Below are 21,431 nucleotides of genomic sequence, written 5' to 3' on the forward strand. Positions count from 1 at the left end.
CCCACAAGCACTTGTACTCTAGTGTGTGTGGGGTTGATCTTTCAATCAATCAATCGGTGGTATTTAGCGCTAATTGTGGTGTGCAGAGCACTGTACTGTATTGTACACTGCACCTTATGAAGTACCTGGGAGAGAACCATTCAATGAAGTTGGTAGATATGACCCCTATTCTTAAGGAGCTTGAGCCTAGGGGACCTACGATAATAAAACAGGGACAGCGGTGTCCATTTATTGTTATATTGTACTCTCCCAAACACTTAGAACAGTGCTTTGAACACAGTAAGAGCTCAATAAATACAAGTGAATGAATTAATGAATTAATGAACGGGATAAATGAGGGCTGGGGACCCTACCATGTCAAATCAGAGGTAGCTCAACAACCCTACAATTACGAACACGGGGGACCCTACAATAGCAAACCGGGGGGACCCTACAATCACAAACCACCCCCCAACACCCAGTCTGGATCATGGCATAGTGGGTTGAATATGGGCCTGGGAATCAGAAGGTCAAGAGTTCTAATCCCGGTTCTGCCACTTGGCTGCTGTGTGAGCTTGGGCAAGTCACTTTACTTCTCTCTGCTTGTTACCTCATCTGTAAAATGGGGATTGAGACTGTGAGCCCCACGTGGAACAGAGACTATGATCAACTCAGTTTGCTTGTATCCATCCCAGTGCTTTCTACAGTGCCTGGCACCTAGTAAGTGTTTAACAAATACCATAATAATAATTATTATTATTTGTGGGGAGCCCACAACAAGCTGCCTGACCAGTGACTTTGTGAGCCCGCAAACAACTACAACAAAAGAGAGACTTTGCAAAGGTACTGATGCGCTCTACCTGAGGCAGGTGATTGCCGGCCTGTGGGGGCAGAGCATGGAGGGAGGTGGGGCTTTCTCTCCCCATTCTACCCGGTAACGGGCTTGGACCAATCAATGACTGCCACGTAGAACCCAGCTGTCACAGCTAAAGCAGATGGGGGGGGGGGAAGGTGTATAAGCAGCAGCAGGTAGACTGAGGCATGTTGAGCTACAGAGGGAAGCAAGCACTGAAGCAGTAGGAGAGCAGTACTGGAAAGCAGCAAAGGCAGCAAGACCTGGAAGCAGAAAGAAGAAGTATTGGCAAAATGGGCACCTTTAACCACAGACTGGTATTGGAGTATGTGAGTATATGTGTCTCTCCTTTGCATGTTGGTAAAGCTAAGTAAAAAAAAAATCTTTTCACATTAATCTTGGTGATCAGAGGTGTGGTGTGTCACGGAGGCTTCCCTGGGCCAGGAAGGTCCTGGCTATTATTAGATAAATTATAGACCCTTGGGAAGGCCAAATGATTCGACTTAGATTAGCATACTTTGGACACATAATCAGGAGGATGGATTCTCTGGAGAAGTCAGTAATGACGGGAAAAGTCAAGGGACAACGTGGAAGGGACAGGTCGGCCGCTAGATGGATAGAGACCATAACAAGTATAACGGAAGAACCATTAGAAAGGCTGTGGATTAAGGCAGAGGACAGGACGTTCTGGAGTAAGTATATCCGTGGATTCGCTATGTTTCGGAAACCACTTGACGGCACTTAAAAATAATAAAAAAAAGACCCCTTCGTGTTCTGCTTGGGGCTTCCTTCGTGTCACGAGGCAGTCGTTGGAGCAAGAAGAGTGTGAGTCGCCAGGTGGCGCTCTCGGCTGCCCTCTTGTCCCCCACACAGGCCACGGAAAACTTTCCCGGCAACCAGTGATGTCACCAGGTACCTCACCGTCCAATTGGACGCAAGGAATTCAGTCGGCCTCCTCCCTTCCAACCCCGTGGGGACTAAATCTATCAATCAATCAGTTATATTTCCTGAGCGCTTACTCTGTGCAGAAGCAGCGTGGCTTAGTGGCTAGAGCCCGGACCTGGGAGTCAGAAGGACCTGGGTTCTAATCCCAGCTCTGCCACGTCTGCTGTGTGACCTTGGGCAAGTCACTTCACTTCTCTGGGCCTCAGTGACCTCATCTGCAAAATGGGGATTGAGACTGAGCCCCCTTTGTGGCTCAGGGACTGTATCCCAACTGATTAACATGTATTTTCCCCAGGGTTTAGAACAGTGCTTGGCTTATGAGCTTCAAGTATCTTTTTATGGTACGTGCTTAAAGAGTATCTTTTTTTATTGCAGAATACTGTAATAAGCACTTGGGAGAATGCATTGTAACAGAGTCGGCAGACACTTTCCCTGCCCACAAGGGGCTTATGGTTTAGAGTGGGAAAAGTTTCTCTCTTCCTCCCTTCCTCCCTCCTAGCCCCTTCCCAAACCTGGGCATGACTGTGTCTAATTTGATTGGATTTTATCTGTCCCAATGTTGAGCACAGTGTTTGGCACATAGTAAGTGCTGAACAAATACTATTATGATGATGATGATGATGCAGCATTGCCTAGTGGATAGAACATGGGCCTGGGATCAGAAGCTCCTGGGTTCTAATCCCTACTCCACCACTTATCAGCTGATTGACCTTGGTCAAGTCACTTAACTTCTCTGGACCTCAGTTACCCCATCTATAAAATAAGGCATAAGACCGAGAGCCCCTTGTGGGACAGGGACTGTGTCCAACCTGATTAGCTTATAACTACACCAACACTTAGTACAGTGCCTGGCACATAGTAAGCGCTTAACAAATACCATAATCGAGGAACAGTTGGGAATAAAGCAGTCATCTTTATGTGGCCACAACCCTAACACACACACAAACACACACATGTACACCACATACACACACCCCGTTAGCCATCAACCACTGGAGAGTCACCAATGAACACTGCACACACAGCGGTTGAAATGTCTGTGTTACACGAGTGTGTGGAAGTATGAAAATCTATGTGTACACATGTATATTTGATGAGGTCTAACCTCAAGCCATCGTACTGCTAAGAAGCCCCACTAGAGGAAGTAAAGATTGGACGACGACGAGAGCTGGTTGCCAAGGAAAGCTTAAAGAAACCGAGACGTTGTGACCACCCAGAGTAGGTCAACTCTACTCGACTGCCAGTCTCTCAGTCTCTGGGGAACGCTTATCCAACAATCGTTTTTGTTGAGCGCTTTCTGTGTGCGGAGCACTGTACTAACTGCTAAGGAGTGTGCAATATGACATTACAGTGGAGTTGGTGGACACATTTTCTAGTTCCTTAGGACTCTTCTGACCATTCAGAGAGGATCTTCTTGGTCCGGGTTGGGTAGAAAGGGTTGGACATGGAGGCAGGGGAATAGCCTGAAAGACCTCCCTGGAAAGTATCAGTGACAGGAGGACAAATAATAAGAATGGTGGCATTTAAGTGCTCACTATGTGCCAGGCATTGTTCTAAGCCCTGGGGTAGATATTAATGCCTGTTTACTTGTGTATATATCTATAATTCTATTTATATTGATGCTATTGATGCCTGTTTACTTATTTTGATGACTGTCTCCTCCCTTATAGATGGTAAGCCTGTTGTGGGCAGGGATTGCCTGTCTTTATTGCTGAATTGTACTTTCCAAGCACTTAGTGCAGTGCTCTGCACACAGTAAGCACTCAATAAATACAATTCAATGAATGAATGCAAGTTAATGGGGTTGGACACAATCCCTGACCCACATAAGGCTCTCAGTCTTAATTTACTAATGAGGTAATTGAGGCCCAGAGACATAAAGTGACTTCCCCAAGGTCCCACACCCTTGTGACTCCCAGGCCCATGCTCTTTTTCACTATATAACGCTGCTTCTCCAGGTTAAGAAGGGAGAAGCCCCTAGATAGTGCTGGGGGGTGGCTGTCGGGGTCCCCCCACAACCCTGAAAAGGAAGGAGAGGAGAAAATACCCCATGAGGCACAGCAATGTAAGAAATGTCAGTATCCTATCAGATCCATTGGCTTATTAATATCCTTCTCCCCCTCTAGACTGTAAAATTGTCATGGGCAAGGAATGTGTCTTTTATTGTTATATTGTACTCTCCCTAGTGCTTAGTACAGTGCTCTGCATATAGTAAGCACTCAATTAGTATGATTGAGTGACTTTATCATCTGTGTGAATGCCATTATCCAACCAGACCAACCAGCTCAATCATCCAAATCTCCAACGGTGATGAGAGAATGCTAGAACAGGGAGGCCGCATGGAGAGAGCCTATATCTGGGAGTCCGAAGATTGGGCTGGTGGTCTCTGCTCTGCCACTGGCCCTTTTACATGGCCTTGGGCAAGTCACCACACCACCCTGGGCCTCTTTCCTCCTCTGTAAAATGTGAATAAGAATCTGGCCCTCCCTTCCTCTTAGACTGTGGGTCCCAGGCCTATCTCATTACCTCACACCTATTTGTGTGTGGGTTTGGCACCGGCAAACTGCTTTAGTGTACACGACAACTAGACACTACAGAGGGTGGGAAATGGAAGAAATGGGGTTGCCAGAGAGGGATGGGGCGGTTTATTGTTCTTTGTAAAAATAATAATGATAATGGTATTTAAGCACTTACTATGTTCCAAGCACTGTTCTAAGAGCTGGAGTAGATACAAGGTAATTGGGTTGTCCCAGCTGAGGCTCACATTCTTAATCCCCATTTTACAGGTGAGGTAACTGAGGTACAAAGTGAAGTGACTTGGCCAAGGCCACACAGCAGACAAGTGGCAGAGCCGGGATTAGAACTCATGCCCTCAGACTCCCAAGCCCATGTTCTTGCCACTAGGCCATGCTGCTTCTACTCTTCCAAGTGCTTAGTACAGTGCTCTGCACACGGTAAGCACTCAGTAAATGATTGACTGAATGGGTTCCCCCCAACCCAGGGGTAGGCAGGGAGATGGGACCCAGGCTTGAAAGAGACCCCCAATAGAGGCGATGTCAGTCAGCCAATCATATTTATTGAGTGCTTCCTGTGTGTAAAGCTCTATACTAAGCTCTTGAGAGAGTATAATATAACAATGCAACAGACACATTCCCTGCCCACTAGGAGCTTACAGTCCAGAGGGGGAGATAGACATTAATAGAAATAAATAAATCACAGATATGAGTGGAGGGGGATGAGCAGAGGATGAGTAGAGGAGCAGCGTGGCGCAGTGGAAAGAGCACGGGCTTTGGAGTCAGGGCTCATGAGTTCAAATCCCAGCTCTGCCACTTGTCAGCTGTGTGACTGTGGGCAAGTCATTTAACTTCTCTGTGCCTCAGTTCCCTCATCTGTAAAATGGGGATTAAGACTGTGAGCCCCACGTGGGACAACCTGATTCCCCTGTGTTTACCCCAGCGCTTAGAACAGTGCTCTGCACATAGTAAGCGCTTAACAAATACCAACATTATTATTATTATTATTATGAGCAAAGGGAGCAAATCCGGGATCTTCAGTCCACTTCCACCTTCCCCCTCTAGAGTGTGAGCTCACTGTGGGCAGGGAATGTGTCTGTTATATTTGTTCTATTGTACTCTCCCAAGCACTTAATACAGTGCTCTGCACAAGTAAGTGTGCAATAAATGATATTCCTGGGCACCGAGGGACACTCGGGGGGTAAGGACAGACAGACACGGTCAGAGTGGTCACCACCAAGAGATCCCCCACTGAGAGTTTATTTTCCCACAATCCTCTCTCCAGAGCAAGAGCCATCTGAGGACTGGTCCCAGGAGATTCTGGGAGACAGGAGACGTAAAGCAGGGGAAGCAGCGTGGCTCAGTGGAAAGAGCCTGGGCTTCGGAGTCAGAGGTCATGGGTTCGACTCCCGGCTCTGCCACTTGTCAGCTGTGTGACTGTGGGCAAGTCACTTCACTTCTCTGTGCCTGTTACCTCATCTGTAAAATGGGGATTAACTGTGAGCCTCACGTGGGACAACCTGATTACCCTGTATCTACCCCAGCGCTTAGAACAGTGCTCTGCACATAGTAAGCGCTTAACAAATACCAACATTATTAAAGGTGAGTGATTCCGTATCTGAGACAGAGGCAAGAAGGGACAGTTCAGGGAGAGTCCGGCGTCTCTGAGCCCTGCGGACTGTTTGGTGAGGGGGCGGGATCACAGAGGGGGCTGCCCCAGGGTGAGCCTGGTCGCCAGGACCCCCAGGAGCACGAGGAGGAGAAGCCCCTTGAGAAGGAGTGTCCACATCACGCCGGTGAGTCTTGATTTCTGGGACCCTGGAACAGAGAGGAAGGGGGGTGTTGAAAAGAGCTGGGGGTTTTCAGGAGAACTGGGTCAAGGTAGGCAGAGAATGAGGGGAGAGGGTATCTGCTTGCTAGACTGTAAGCTCAGTGAGAACAGGGATTGAGTCTTCTAAGTAATAATAATAACTCTGGTATTTAAGTGCTCTCTCTGTGCCAGGCACTGTACTGAACACTGGGTAGATACAAGCAGATCAGGTTGGACACAGTCCCTGTCCCAAGTGGGGCTCACAGTCTCAATCCCTATTTTACGGATGAGACAACAGAGGCACAGAGAAGTGAAGTGACTTGCCCAAGGTCACACAGAAGACAAGTGGTGGAGCTGGAATTAGAACACACAACTTTCTGACTCTCCAGCTGGAGCTCTATCCACCATACCATGCTGCTTCTCTCTGATTCCAAGTGCTTAGACTAGTGTCTTGCACACAATAGTTCAGTAAATTTCACTGATTGTCCATGTCGGAGTGGGTAGTAGGTGCCACTCCCTGACCCAACAGATTTCCCTTGAGGGCAAAGAGCATGTCTACAACCAATCAATCATATTTATTGAGCACTTTCTCTGTGCAGAGCATTATACTAAGCAATTGGGAGAGCACAGTGGAGTTAGAAGGCAAGATTCCCCTATCCTCAAGGAGCTTCTAGCCTAGTGGATAGAGTACAGGCCTGGGAGTCAGAAGGACCTGGATTCTAATCCTGCCTCCTCCGCTTTTCTGCTCTATGACCTTGGGCAAGTCACTTCTCTGGGCCTCAGCTGTCTCATCTGTAAAATGGAGATGAAGACTGTGAGCCCCATGTGGGACAGCAACATGTCCAATCTGATAAGCTTGTATTTGCTGTGTGACCTTGGACAAGTCACTTAACTTCTCTGTGCCTCGGTTCCCTCATCTGTAAAATGGAGATTAAGTCTGTGATACCCATGTGGGACAGGGAGCTATACTAAGCACTGGGGTAGATACAAGATAATCTATCCTAATCTAACAAGATAATGATACAAGATAATCAGGTTGGACACAATCCCAGTCCCACATGGGGTTCACAGTTTAAGGGGAAAGAAGAACAGATATTGAATCCCCATTTTCCAGGTGAGGAAACTGAGGCCCAGAGAAGTTAAGTGCCTTGCCCAAGGTTGCTCAGCACACAAGCGGCAGAGCCAGGATTAGAAACCCCATCCCCTGACTCCCTCCCCGTATGGTTTCCATTAGAGCCACTGAGCTTTTCCTTGGAGTGTCCCGAGCTCTTCTGGGCAAGGAATGTATCTCCCAACTCTGTTGTATTGTCCTCTCCCAAGTGTTTAGTACAGTGCTCTGCACATAGTAAGCACTCAATAAATACCATGATTGACTAGTTCAGGGCTCGCCACGAGCTGGGCGCTCAGTAAGTATGGTTGATGAATCGCAGAGCCGAGCCTGGGGTTGGTGGAGTAAGTGTTGGGGAGGAGGGATCAGGCTGCAGGGGTTTGGCCCAGTCCCGGGGTGGGGGTGAGGGGGCTGAAGAGGGAGATCTGAGGTCCGGTACCTGGACAGTGTAGCCAGTCAGTGTGGAAGGTGAAGGAGCTGTTACTGACAGGGTTTCTGGCGGTGCACGTGTAACTGTCCCTCCAGAAGATGTTGAGGACAGAGCCATTGGAGGAACCCATAGCCCCCAGCCCCAGGGGCAACCAGCTGATCATCACGCCGGCCCCTTCTCCGGCCACAGAGCAAGTCAGGGAGGCACTGCAGAAGCCGCTGTTACACCCCGTGGGCCTCGCCGAGACCGTGGGCTCCTGCAGGGGCTCTGAGGAGGTGCCGGGTGTGGGCGGTGGAGGGGGGACATGAGCAGAAGGGTGAGTCGAGGGGGACAGCCCTGTGGACCCGCCCTGGGGGAGATACTGGGGAACCATGGGAGGAGAGCGGTAGGGTTGGAGCCAAAATGAGCGGAGGGTGCTCTGGGGGAGTCTACAGGCCAGTGCTGGGATGGGGAGGGTCTCTCTTGGAGGTCAGGGATGGGTGGGGTCTCCCCCAGGGGTTAGGATTGGGGGGAGGGTCTCCCCCAGGAATCAGGACTGGAGGGAGTGTCTCCTTCAGGAGTCAGGGTTGGAGGGGTGAAGGTCTCCCCAGAGAGTCAGAGCTGGGGTGGTGAGGGTCTCCCCAGGGAGTCAGGGCTGGGATGGGGTGGGCCTCCCCTTGGAGTCAGGGCTCGGGGGGGTGAGGGCCTCCCCTGGATATCTGGCCTGGGATGGGGGTGGGGGACTGTTGGGGTCGGGGTTGGTAGGGAAGAGATCCTTTAGACCTAGACACTTCGGGGGAGAGATGGGAAAATGTCATCTCCTGGAAACCGACTCACAGAAGACTTGTAGGAAGTAATCCGAAGTCCTGAAAGTGGTCCTGGGTAAGATTTCCACCCTGTAGGTCCCCGTGTCCCCCAGGTCCAGGTCGCTGATGGTCAAGGAGTAGCCATCTGTGGGGACACTCACTCGTTCCCTGTACCGTTGAAAGGTTTTGATGGTGTGAGAGAGGTTTCCAGGTCCTACTGAGATCACCGCGGCCACAGTTCCGTTGCAAGTCCAGATGATGCTCTCGACCCGCTGCCCGGCCAGGATGTCCGGGGGGAGGGTGACTGACCCCTCAATGGCCCCAATCAGCTCCCGTTGGCTTCCTGTCTCTGTGAACACAGAGGAACCTGCAGGCTGGAGCCTCCCACCCAGTATGGACCTGGGGTCCCAGGGGACACTCTCTTCACCTTGCCGTGGACCCACATCAGTCTGCCCTCTCCCATCCACCCTGGGGGTCACCACCAGCTTCCTCGGCCCCACGTCTCCCCTCCCCAATCTTTCCCCCCCCAACCATGGCAGAGCTGGAACATACAGTCCAGAGCTCCCCATGGGACCCCACCTCCACCCCTCCTCAGGACCCCAGCTGGGGCGAGAGGTTAGCCGGCTGCTCAGGCCCCCGGGGTCACTCACCCACCTGGGCCTGGAGAAGCAGCAGCAGGAGAGAGAGGGGCCGGGGAGACCACTCCATTCTGGCCACCCCTAGTGCCCCAGCTCGGGGGACAGTCCGGCTGTGAAGTGGGGACCAGTGGATATAACCCTCCCTTTTCTGCTCTTCTAACTTCCTCTTGCTCCTGCCTCATGCCCTGCCCTCACCCTGGAGATCAGCTCCCAGTGACAACCACTATGATTCCCCTCACACCCGCCGATCTCTCCCTGTGGCCCCCCCAACCCCAGCTTCTGTGAGAAGATCTGGGGGTACGGGGGGTCCTCAGAGGAGACCTACCAGCCAAACCCCAGCATCACTCACTGCTTTCTGGGCTTTGGTGCCTTCTCTTAGAAAGGAGAAGTGGAGAGGGCCCAAGGGCCAAGAGGTGCATCGTGGTTGGGAGAGAGAGTAAATGCAATGGGGAAGTGGGTGATTATTTTGCCAGCAATGGCAGAAGTGGTAGTCCCCACCTTCCCCTGCTGCTCTGGGGACCTGAACACCTCCCGCTCAGTTACAGCGAGGGGCAAGGAAGAACATCTTCTAGGATCCGGGGTCCTTGGACCTGGCCAGCGACGGGGCCTCTGCGGAAGACAAGTGCTTCCCTTCGGGGATTGTCTTCCCCATAACAATAATAATAATGGTATTTGCTAAGAGTTTATTATGTGCCAAGCACTTTTCTAAGCACTGGAGTAGATACAAGGTTATCAGATTGTCCCATGTAAGGTTCACTCATTTTACAGATGAGGTAACTGAGTCACACAGAACTTAAATGACTTGCCCAAAGTCATGCAGCTGACAAATGGCAGAGCTGGGATTAGAGCCTATGATCTCTGACCCCCAAGCCGTCTCCTGTTTCCTCACTGAGGGTGAAGCCTTCTCTTGGGGTGGCCATGGGGGTGGGGAGGGGTCTCAGTGACTCTGACCTGCAGCTACAAACTCCAGGGGAGTCTTGGGGACCCGGGTGGAAACAGGGACAGAAGAAACCACCTGTGTGTATTTAGCTGAATAAACAATTGTATAAGAAAGTCCCTCCTAATACATTGTACTCCCTACATTTTATCTCCCTATTCATTTAATCATTTATTCATTTAATTATCTTTATTGAGAGCTTACTGTGTGCAGAGCACTGTACTAAGAGCTTGGGAGAGTACAATGAAATCTAATCCCAACTCCACCACTTGTCTGCTGTGTGACCTTGGACAAGTTGCCTAACTTCCCTGTGCCTCGGTTCTCTCATCTGTAAAATGAGGATTAAGACTATGTGGGACAGGGACTGTGTCCAACACGTTTATCTTGAATTCAGCCCATTGCTTAGAAGAGTGCCTGACACACATATTAGGCTCTTAATAAGGCCATCATTATTATTAATACAACAATAAACAGACACATTCCCTGAACACTGTGAGCTTACAGTCTAGAGTCGGGGAGACAGACATCAGTGCAGATAAATAAGTTGCAGATCTGAACATAAGTGCTGTGGTACTGGGAAGGGGGAGAAGAACTGAATCTGTCTCTGCCATTTATAACAATACCTTATTTTTGTATAGTGCTTTTATTCCCAAAGAGCTTTTGCAATACTGATCTCATTATTGCCCTTACAACCTCCCTGTGGAGTGGGTAGAAAGGTAGGTCTTATTCTCATTTTTAGGTGAGGAAACTGAGGTTCACAGAGGTTAAGAGACTTGCCCGCAGTCACACAGAAGGCTGGTGGCAGCACTTGGATTCGAACCTGGGCCTTGGTGGCTTCCAGGCTGATGCTCTGTCACTACACCACACTGCTTCCACGCAGATCCCATTATATTGTATACTCCCAGAGGGCAGGGAATGTGGGTTTGGGTCTAGTATACTCTCCCTGTTGCTTAGTGCAGTACTGAGTACTCAATAAATACCAGTGATGGTGTGTATGGTGGGGAGGAATCCTACTGGGAGATGGCCCCTGATTCAGATCTGGTCAAACAACCAATCAATCAATCAATATACTGAGCGCTTACTAGGTGCAGAGCATGAAGCAGTTGGGAGAGCACAATACAGCAGAGTTAGGACCAGTCAATCAATCAGTTGTATTTATTGAGTGCTTACTGTGTGCAGAGCATTGGGCTAAGCAGTTGGGAGAGTACAACAGAGTTGGTATCAGTCAGTCATTTATGGAGCGCTTACTGTGTGCAGAGCACTGAATTAAGCAGTTCATTCAATCGTATTTACTGAGTGCTAACTTTGTGCAGAGCACTGTACTAAGTGCTTTGGAGAGTACAATATAACAATGAACAGTCACATTTCCCGCCCATAACAAGCTTACAGTGTAGAGCAGTTGAGAGAGTACAACAGGGGGTGTAACAGTCAATCATATTTATTGAACCCTGACTGTGTGCAGATGACTGTACTAAACAATTAATTATGGTATTTGTTAAGCGTTTACTATGTGCCAAGCACTGTTCTACCATGGGGCTCACGGCCTTAATCCCCATTTTTAGATGAGGTAAATGAGGCACAGAGCTTTTAAGGTGTTTGTGCCACAAAGGGCCCAGACTGGATCCAGGCAGGATTGTTGGGGAAGGGGAGGCCCTGAGGTGGGGGTCAGTGGCAGAGGACAGAAAGTAGAAATGTCACTAGAGTCAGGGAAAGAAGAGGGAAGTTCCCCCTTCTGACTCCCTACACCACCTTCCTTCTTCTCCATTCCCATTGCTCATCCCCTCTCCCCTCTTTCTCTCTCTCCACTTCTTCTCTCTCCTTCTGGCTTAGGCCCTGTCCCTTGGAGGCCCCATACCATCCTGTCCATGATGAACAGACTATTGGGAAGTGAGTGGGAAGTTCCTCCCAGGTCTGGGCAGAAAATGAGGAACCGAAAAGGAGCACACCCAACCCTAGACCTCACCCAAAGTGTCTTTTTTGGTGGTAACTGTTAAGTGCTTACTCTGTACCGAGGTACTGTACTAAGCGCTGGGGTAGACACAAGTTAGGCAACTTAGACACAGTCTTTGGCCCACATGGGACTCAATCTTAATCCCCATTTTACAGATGAAGGAACTGAGGTCCAGAGAACTGAAGTAACCTGCCCAAGGTCACACAGCAGATAAGTGGCAGAGCTGGGTTTAGAAGCCAGGTCCTTCTGACTTCTAGTCCCAGGTTCTTTCTACTAGGCCATACTGCTTCACATCTTCCCCTGGAGACCATTTCCTGACCATTTTTCTTGGGGGGGAAGGGAGACTGAGAGGTGGTGGTGGTCCCAACCCCAAGGGTATCGAGGGCTCAGTGGAGATGGAGCCTCGGGGGACTGGGAACGGTCCAGAGATGGACAGAGTCCTTGAGACCGCGGTGCTGCCGGCCGGACAGCAGTTCACCCCGGAGGCTCCGTCGCACCAGGCTATGGTTGGGAAAAGGACATCCCGCTCTTCGATGTCCTTTGGAGGCCCTTTGGAGGTCACGGTGGAGGCTGCTTCAGGGTGAGGATCGTCGCCAGGACCCCCAGGAGGATGAGAAGGAGAAGCCCCTTGGCCATGACCATCCACATCACTGGGGAGAGGGGCCCTGCCAATATGGCCCACTCTGGGACTGGATCTGAGGAAGAGGAGATGGGAGACAAGGTTGGTGACCTCAGGCAGTAGATCAGGGAGGAGTAGGGAGGCATGACTAGTAGGGAGTGGTCTCCAGGAGCTGCCCCTCCATCCCAGCCTCCAGCTCCCTTCCATCCCTCTCAGTGATTCTCAGTCAGGGGGATGTCTCCCCGGTGGGCGGCTTCGGCTTCAGGGTCCAGTACCTGCACAGAGGATCCGGTCAGAGGGGACGGTATGGGAGTTGCCGCTGATGGGGTTTGTGGCCGTGCAAATGTAGCCCGGGACACGGTCCCCGGGACTCCGGGAGATGCTGAGGACGGAGCCATCGGGGGACACGGTGGTCTCCAGCCCCAGGGGCATCCAGCTGAAAGTCACATTGTCCCCTCCCTGGGCCACAGAGCAGGTCAGAGTGACGGTACAGCTGCCATTGACGGACTCTGTGGACTTCACCGTCACCGAAGGCTCCGCCAGCAGCTCTGGAGGGGAAAAACCCAACCAGGATTGGGGGATGACCAGGAGAAACAGCTTTAGCACCTGTTCTGGGGGAGAGGCAGGGCTGGGGGAGCCAGGAAGAAGGGGCTATGGGCTGGGGGAGGGGTGGAAGGTGGTAGTGGGAGCCCCAATCTGGAATTTGGAAGAGCAGCTAGCCTAGTGGAAAAACCTCGGGTCTGGGGTTCAGAAGGACCTGAGTTTTACTCCTGGCTCTGTCAATTCCCTGCTTTGTGACTTTGGGCAAGTCACTTCACTTCTCTGTGCCTCAGTTTCCTCATCTGTAAAATGGAGATTCAATGCCTGTTCTCCCTCCTACTTAGACTGTAAGCCCCACCTGGGACATGAACTGTGTATTTGCCTAACTAGTATCGACCCCAGAGATTAAAACAGTGTTTGGCACTTAGTAAGTGCTTAAAAAATGGGATGATGATAATTATTATCATTAATAATAATAATAAAATACTCAGACCCTGTAGAGATAGCAGCGAGGGGCATAGAGGTTGAACAGGGTTTGGGTCTGCAAGTGCAGCTAGGAGGCCTCCCCTCCCTTTCTGTCTCTCACCCCAAGTCTCAGGGTCCTCAAGCAGCACCCGTAGCTGAGGGATTTAGGGGTGATCAGGATCAGGTCCAGGAAAGTGTTGATGACTTTTCTCCATCAGATTTTACAGTCTAGTTGAAGCCCCCCAGCCATCCCACCTGGAGATCCGTTAACTTTCCCCCACAGCCAGCCTCTCCCTCTCTGTTGCTCCCCTCTAGACTGTAAACTCATTGTGGGCAGGGAATATGTCCAGCAACCCTGTTATATTGTACTCTCCAAAGTACTTAATACAGTGCTCTGCACACAGTAAGGGCTCAATAAGTACGACTGATAGAGTGATTGATTGACTGATTGAAAATTCTCCTTTTGTCCCCATCTTTTGTGGCTTTTAAATTTGTTTCCTCCAGCGTCCAAGCACCTTCCCCATCCCCACACCTCCGAATGTCAATAATAATAGTAATAGTCATAATAATGATATTTGCTAAGTAGTCACTCTATGCCAAACGCTGTGTTAACCACTGGGGTAGATAGAAGACAACCAGATTGGACACAGTCCCTGACCCATGAGCTAAGGGGGAAGTAAACAAGGATCTTATCCTCACTTAACAGCTGAGGTAACTGAAGCACAGAGAAGTGAAGTGTACCCAGGGTCACACAGCAAACAAGTAAGTGGGAGACTGTGGAGCGGGAGGCCGGTAGGGTGAGGGGGCAGGGAGTGGGCAGGGTTACCCGGGTGCCAGGCAGAGTTGCCAGGGAGAGTCTACAAGACTATTTGACTTCCACTGGGGCCACCGAGTCACCTTTGGGAGATGAAGGTTGGAACCAGAACACATATGAAGCCAAGATGGGCCAAGGTAGGGCAGAGTCCCAGCAGTGCCCTTGACTTGCATCCTGATCCAGACTCCCCTGTGCCCAGTGGGCAGCCTGGACATAGAGACGCCAGCGGGTCCTAATATGGATTTGGGAAAGTTCATCGTTAACAAGGAAGTGCCACTCTCAGGGAAGGGATCTCCCCACTGTGGGGTGTCTCTGGGACCTCAACCCCACAGCAGAGAGAAGTAGGAAAGCACCGGGAAGAGGGCAGTCTGGACTACCACCTGCCCCAGACTGACCATAGACAAGCAGGGAGAACTGGGTGGTGTTGGTGGTGCCGGAGGTGGCGGTGGTGTTGTCAGCAGTACTGATGTCGGCTCTGTAGGTTCCCGCGTCCCCCAGGCTCAGAGGGCTGATGGTCAGGGAGTAGTCCTTGGAGACGGTCAATCGTCCCCTGTATCGCTGAGAGGTGATGATGATGTTAGGAGGGTTTCCCCGTCCTCCTGGGATCACCATGGCGACGGCTCCGTTGGAAGTCCAGGCAATGCTCTCCACTGGCTTCCCAGCTGGAATGTCCAGGGGAAAGGTGACCGACCCCCACACGGCCCCGATCAGGTCCCGGGGGGCTCCTGTCCCTGTGGACACAGAGGGAACCTGCAGGCTGGACCCTTGGCCCCCGGTCCCCAGACCCTCCGGACGCAGCCCGGCCTGAGTCGAGCGGGCTGTCCGGTTGTGGGGGGATGGGGTGGGGTGTTCTCTCATTTCCTGTTCGGTCTTGTCTGTGTCCCAAGCTCCTCCCCTTCCTCTGCCCCATTCCTGGACTTGAGGTCCCACTGGGGACCCTCGCCTCACCCTGCCCCAGGCCCCTCAGCTCTCCGCCCTGCCCTGCCCCTCCAAGCCCAGGGTCCCCAGCATCATCAGTTCTGTCTCTCCCCTCCCCCAGCTCCCTTCTGCCCCTGCCCTACTGTCCTGACCCTCACCCAAGTGGAGCCAGAGTTTTTGGCCCAGAGCACTCCATGGGGCCTTCTGGGGAGATTCCTCCAACCCAGCAGGGTCATGAATGTGAGCAGCTGCTCAGGGCTGGGATCACTCACCTGCCCAGGGTTGGAGGAGGAACAGCAGCAGCAGGAAGGGGAGGGGGAAGAGCCGGGAAGACCGCCCCATCCCGGCAGCCTCCTGCATCCAGACATCGGTAGCCTGTCTAAGCGGTGACTGCATCCTTCTGAGCATTTCGAGGGGATTGGGTTAGGTCTCATCTGCTTTGGCTTCTGGCACTTTCTGCTCTGAAGTGGCCCCACCGCTTCCTGTTCTTTCCCCACATCAGATTTGAGGAACAATCTGAAGCTGAACAACATTTCATAATAATAATAAACATTTTCATTCTTGGTTTCAGCAGCCTCCACAATCCCAGTCACCACCGGCCCCTGGGGTGTGGGGGGACTGGGGCTGGAGATAGTAATTCTCACTGAGGAGACTGAATCCTCTGATCGCTGAGCCTAATCCCTGGAGGGGTGCCCCCCCTGGCTCCACCCCATCACCCATCCAGCCCAGGAGTCTGTCTCCGTGGCAACAGGGGATTTGGAGGAGGCATTCTCCCACTGTGCTCTTGGGCCTCTTTCCGCAGGATTGGGTTACACCAGCCTCCACCTCTGCATTTCCTTCTGCACCCCACCTTTCTCCCCAATCATCTCGATGAGCTGTGGTCCATGCCCACATGATGCCCACATGGTGCCCTTACCCACATGTTGCCCTCCTTCCCAGGCTCCAGAAGCCCCACAGGATTCATTCATTCAATAGCATTTATTGAGCACTTACTATGTGCAGAGTACTGTACTAAGCGCTTGGAATGTACAATTCGGCAACAGATATATCTCCCAGGGATGTGGTGTTGGGACCGGAGGGGACTGTGCCAATCTTGGCTCTGTTGGTGGGTGGGTGTGCGGGAAGTAGCTGGGGCGGGGACCCTCCTCCGCATCCGGCCTCATGGACAGGACCAGAGGGCATGGGGAGCATTTCCTTCCGGTCCAAGGATGGCATCAGCAGCAGCCACAACTTCATCAGTGGCATTTATTGAGCTCTTACAGAGGGCAGAGCACTGTACTAAGCACTTAGGAAAGTACATTAGAACATAATTGGGGGGCACTTTCCCTGCCCACCACGAGCTTACAATCTAGAGGGGGAGACAGACATTAAAATAATTTATATAATGTGGAATTCATAGATATGCATAGGTGCTGTGGGGTGGAGGGTGGGATGAATATCAGATGTCCAAAGGTCGCAGATTCAAGTTCACAGGCGACGCAGAAGGAAGAAGGAGCCGGGGGCATGGCCAATAACAGCGCCTGTGTGCCCAGTGGGTGCTCGATGGTGAGATGGGTGGGCCAATTTTTGTTTGTTTTTTTAATGATATTTGCTAAGCACCTACCCTGTCGCGGGCACTGTACTAAGCGATAGGGTAGGTACAAACGAATCAGGTTGGACAACTATCCATATCCCTCCTGTCTCACAGTCTTAATCCCCTTTTTACATTTGAGGGAACTGAGGCACAGAGAAGTGAAGTCACTTGCCCAAGCTCACACAGCAAACAAGAGCCCGAGTTAGACCCCAGGTTCTTCTGACTCTCAGGCCTGGGATCTTTCCATTAGGTCACGCTGCTTCACATCTTCCCTGGAGACCATTTCCTGACCCTCTTCCTCAGAGGAAGGAAAGGAGAGGTGCTGGTGGTCCCACCCCCGTCAGTTTTGAGGGCTTGGTGGAGATGGGGCCTCAGGGGTCCGGGAATGGCCCCGAGATGGACAGAGTCCCCAGGTCCACAGTTCTGTCGGCAGGACAGCAGGGCACCCCGGGGTCCCCGTCACACTGGGGCTACAGCTGGAAAGCGGGCACCCTGCTTTTTCACTTCCTGCTCCCGCTCTCGGGTCCCTTTGGTGGTCGCGGTGGGGCTGCCCCAAAGTGAGCCTGGTCCCCAGGACCCCCAGGAGCATGAGGAGGAGAAACCCCTTGGACACGAGCATCCACATCACCGGGGAGAAGGGCATCACTAGTCTGGCCTGTTCTGGGACTGGATCTGAGGAAGAGGAGACAGGAGACAGGGTTGGTGACCTCAGACAGCGGAGCGGGGGAGGGGGCAGGGTGATGTGACAGGGTGGTGGTCCCCAGGTGCTGCCCTCCCCTCCCCGCCTCCCCACCATCCCAGCCTCCAGCTCCCCTCTACTCCTCCTCGGGTGACTCCCATTTAGGGGCCTGTTCCCGCAGGATGAGGCTCCGGTCCCGGGTTCCGGTACCTGGACAGAGATTCCAGTAAGCGGGAACGGTGCGGGACCTGCCACTGATGGGGTTTGTGGCCGTGCACGTGTAGAGCGGGGGTGGGTCTCTGGGCCTCTGGGAGATGCTGAGGACAGAACCATCAGGGGACACGGTGGTCCCGGGCCCCAGGGGCATCCAGCTGAAGGTCACGTCGTTCTCTCCCGTGGCCACACAGCAGGTCAGAGTGATGGTACAGCGGCCGTTGTCAGACACCGTGGAGTTCACTGTCACTGTGGGTGGCCCTAGCCGATCTGCAGGGGAAAGACCGAACCGGGCCGGGGGGATGACGAGGGGAAACAGCTCTGAGTCCTGTTCTGGGGGAGAGAGGAAGAAGGGGCTGAGGGGAGGGGTGGAAGGTGGTAGTAAGAGACCTAGTCTAGGATTTGGAAGAGCCGCTTGCCTAGTGGAAATAACTTGGGTCTGGGAGTCAGAAGAACCTGAGTTTTACTCCCAGCTCTGTTATTTCCTGCTCTGTGACTTTGGGCAAGTCACTTCACTTCTCTGTGCCTCATCTGTAAAATGGAGTTTCAGTTCCTGTTCTCCCTCCTACTCAGACTGTGAGTCCCACCTGGAATGTGAACTGTGTATCTGCCTGACTAGCTAGTATCTACCCTAGTGATTAAAACAGTGCTTAGCACATAGTAAGTGCTTAAAAAAGGGATGATAATAAATATTACTATTATTATTATTAACAACAATAATAATAAAATACTCAGATCCTGGAGAGATAGCGGCGAGAGACATGGATGTGAACAGGGTTTGGATCTGTGGGTCAATCTAAGTAGCCTATCCTTCCCTCCCCTCTAGTCTCTCCCCTCAAGTCTCGGGGTTCCCGAGCAGCCCCCGAGCAGAGGGATTTAGGGGTGACCAGGATCAGGTCCAGGAAAGCGTTGATGACTTTTCTGCATCAGATGTTACAGTCTAGTCGAAGCCCCCAGCCGTCCCACCTGGAGATCCTGTTACCCCCCCGATGCCTCCTCACCCCACCACTGCAGCCCCTCCCTCTCCATCCCTCCCCTCTCTAGAGTGTAAACTCATTGTGGGCAGGAATATGTTCAGCAATTCTGTTATACTGTACTCTCCAAAGCGCTTAGTACAGTGCTCTGCACACAGTAAGGGCTCAATAAGTATGGCTGACAGAGCGATTGGTTGTCCGATTTAAAATTCTCTTTTTGGACCTGTCTTTTGTGACTTTTAAATTTGTTTCCTCCAGGGTTCAAGCACACCTCTGAATCCCTCCCTATACCTATGCCCTATCCTCTATCCCTATCCCCTTGCTCCCTATCCCCTAACCTCTGAATCTGTCGATAATAATAGTAATAATCATAATAATGGTATTTGTTATGCAGTAACTCTATGCCAAATACTGTGCTAACCCTTAGGGTAGATAGAATACAATCAGGTCATACACAGTCCCTGACCCATAATCTAAGGGGATGAGTGAACCAGGATCTTATCCTCATTTAACAGATGAGGTAATTGAAACACAGAGAAGTGATTTACCCAGGGCCACACAGCTGACAAGTAGGTGGGAGACCATGGAAGAGGAGGTGGTGGGGTGAGGGGGCAGCGTTACCTGGGTGCCAGGCAGAGTTGCCAGGGAAAATCCATGAGACTCTTTAACTTCCACTGGGGCCACTGAGGCACCAAACGCTTAGTACAGTGCTCTGCACAAAGTAAGTGTTCAATAAATACGATCAAATGAACCTCTGGGGGATAAGGTTTGGGACCAGAGTGTATATGGAGCCAAGATGAATCAAGGTGGGGTCAGAGTCCCCAACAGTGTCCATAACCTGCATTCCGATCCGGTCCTCAGAGTCCTCTGTGCCCATTCTGCAGACTGGGCATAGAGGCCCCAGTGGGTCCTGGCTGGGCTGGTGGGCAGGTATGGAGGAAGGAGGGGAGAAGCAGGAGGAGGACGAGGGATTGGGGAAACGGAGACACCATTCTCCCCTGGCATTCTCAGAAACACAAGTGGTAACAGCACTGACTGAGCATCCACTCCAGGCCCCGTACTGTGATATGACTTTGGGAAAGTTCAATGCTTATAGGAGACACATCCTCTGCCTACAAGGAGGGGTTACTCTCAGGGAGGGGATGTCCCCAGTGGGGGGTGTCTCTGGGATCTCAAATCCGCATCAGGGAGAGACAGGGATCTGCTGGAAACAGGGCAGTCTAGACTACCACCTGCCCCAGACTGACCGTAGACACGTAGGGAGAACTGGGTGGTGGTGGTGGTGTCAGCAGTGTTGACGTCGGCTCTGTAGGTTCCCGTGTCCCTCAGGCTCAGTGGGCTGATGGTCAGGGTGAGGTTGGTGGAGACAGTCAGTCGTCCCATGTATTGCTGAGCGGTGACGACGATCCTAGGAGGCTTTCCTGGTCCTCCTGGAATCACCGTGGCGATGTCCCCATCGGAAGTCCACTTGATACACTTGACCTGCCGCCTAGCCTGGATGTCCAGGGGGAAGGTGACCGACCCCCACACGGCCCCGATCAGGTCCCTGGAGGCTCCTGTCCCTGCGGTCACAGAGGGAACCTCCAGACTGGACCTCTGACTCCCGGTGCCTGAACCCCCTGTACGCGCCTGGCCTGAACCGAGCGGGCTGTCCTCCTCGGGGACGGAGGTGGATGGGGAGGGGGTGGGATGTTCTCTCATTTCCTGTTTGGTCCTGTCTGTGCCCCAATCTCCATCCCTTCCTCTGCCCATCCCCTGGGGATCCTCCCCTCACCCTGCCACAGGGACGGGACTCAGCTCTCAGCCCCGCCCTGCCCCTCTCAGCCAGAGGTCCCCAGTATCATCAGCCCTGTCGCTCCCCTCCCCCAGCTCCCCTCTTCTCTTGCCCCACTCCCCTGACCCTTGCCCAAGTGGAGTCAGAGTCCCTTGGCCCAGTGTTCTTCACAGGACCTTCTGGGGAGACCCCCAGGATCCAGGAGGGACGAGAATGTGGGCGGCTGCTCAGGGCCAGGGTCACTCACCTGCCCAGGGCTGGAGGAACAGGAGCAGCAGGAGCGGGAGAGGAAGGAACCGGGAAGACAGCCCCATCCCGGCAGACTTCTGCACCCAGACTCTGGGAGCCTGTCTAAGCGGTGACTGCATCCTTCTGAGCATTTCGATGGGATTGGGCTGGGTCCCATCCGCTTTGGCTTCTGGGCCTTTCTGCTCTGAAGTGGCCCCACCGTTTCCTGTCCTTCTCCCACATCGGTTTGAGGAACAATCTGAAGATGAACAACATTTTCGTTCTTGGTTTCAGCAGCCTCCGCAATCCCAGTCACCACCGACCCCTGGGGTGTGGGAAGACTGGGGCTGGAGATGGTAATTCTCACTGAGGAGACTGAATCCTCTGATCGCTGAGCCTAATCCCAGGAGGGCTGCCCCCCTGGCTCCACCCCATCGCCCATCCAGCCCAGGAGTCTGTCTCCATGGCAACAGGGGACTTGAAGGAGGCATGCTCCAGCTGTGCTCTTGGGCCTCTTTCCTCAGGATTGGTTTACACCAGCTCCACCTCTGCATTTCCTTCTGCACCCCACCTTTCTCCCCATTCATCTCGATGAGCCGTGGTCCATGCCCACATGATGCCACATGGTGCCCTTACCCACATGTTGCCCTCCTTCCCAGGCTCCAGAAGCCCCATAGTATGTACC

General features: G+C 52.4%; 2 protein-coding genes across 2 annotated transcripts; both read right to left on the reverse strand.

The window, feature by feature from the left end:
- Positions 1-5,989: 5,989 nt before the first annotated feature.
- On the reverse strand, positions 5,990-9,131 carry LOC114808070 (SLAM family member 9-like). The gene is made up of 4 exons (XM_029055493.1): positions 9,074-9,131; positions 8,455-8,772; positions 7,648-7,974; positions 5,990-6,108 (listed from the first exon to the last, which is right to left on the reverse strand). The coding sequence occupies exons 1-4, from the start codon at positions 9,129-9,131 to the stop codon at positions 5,990-5,992; spliced, it is 822 nt and encodes a 273-aa protein (XP_028911326.1).
- Positions 9,132-17,092: 7,961 nt separating this feature from the next.
- Positions 17,093-21,120, reverse strand: LOC114808202 (SLAM family member 9-like). The gene is made up of 4 exons (XM_029056175.2): positions 20,766-21,120; positions 19,992-20,306; positions 17,768-18,040; positions 17,093-17,550 (listed from the first exon to the last, which is right to left on the reverse strand). The coding sequence occupies exons 1-4, from the start codon at positions 20,896-20,898 to the stop codon at positions 17,219-17,221; spliced, it is 1,053 nt and encodes a 350-aa protein (XP_028912008.2). The 5' UTR covers positions 20,899-21,120; the 3' UTR covers positions 17,093-17,218.
- Positions 21,121-21,431: the final 311 nt, after the last annotated feature.

Source organism: Ornithorhynchus anatinus, chromosome X5, assembly GCF_004115215.2.
Source record: "Ornithorhynchus anatinus isolate Pmale09 chromosome X5, mOrnAna1.pri.v4, whole genome shotgun sequence".
Classification (NCBI taxonomy): domain Eukaryota; kingdom Metazoa; phylum Chordata; class Mammalia; order Monotremata; family Ornithorhynchidae; genus Ornithorhynchus; species Ornithorhynchus anatinus.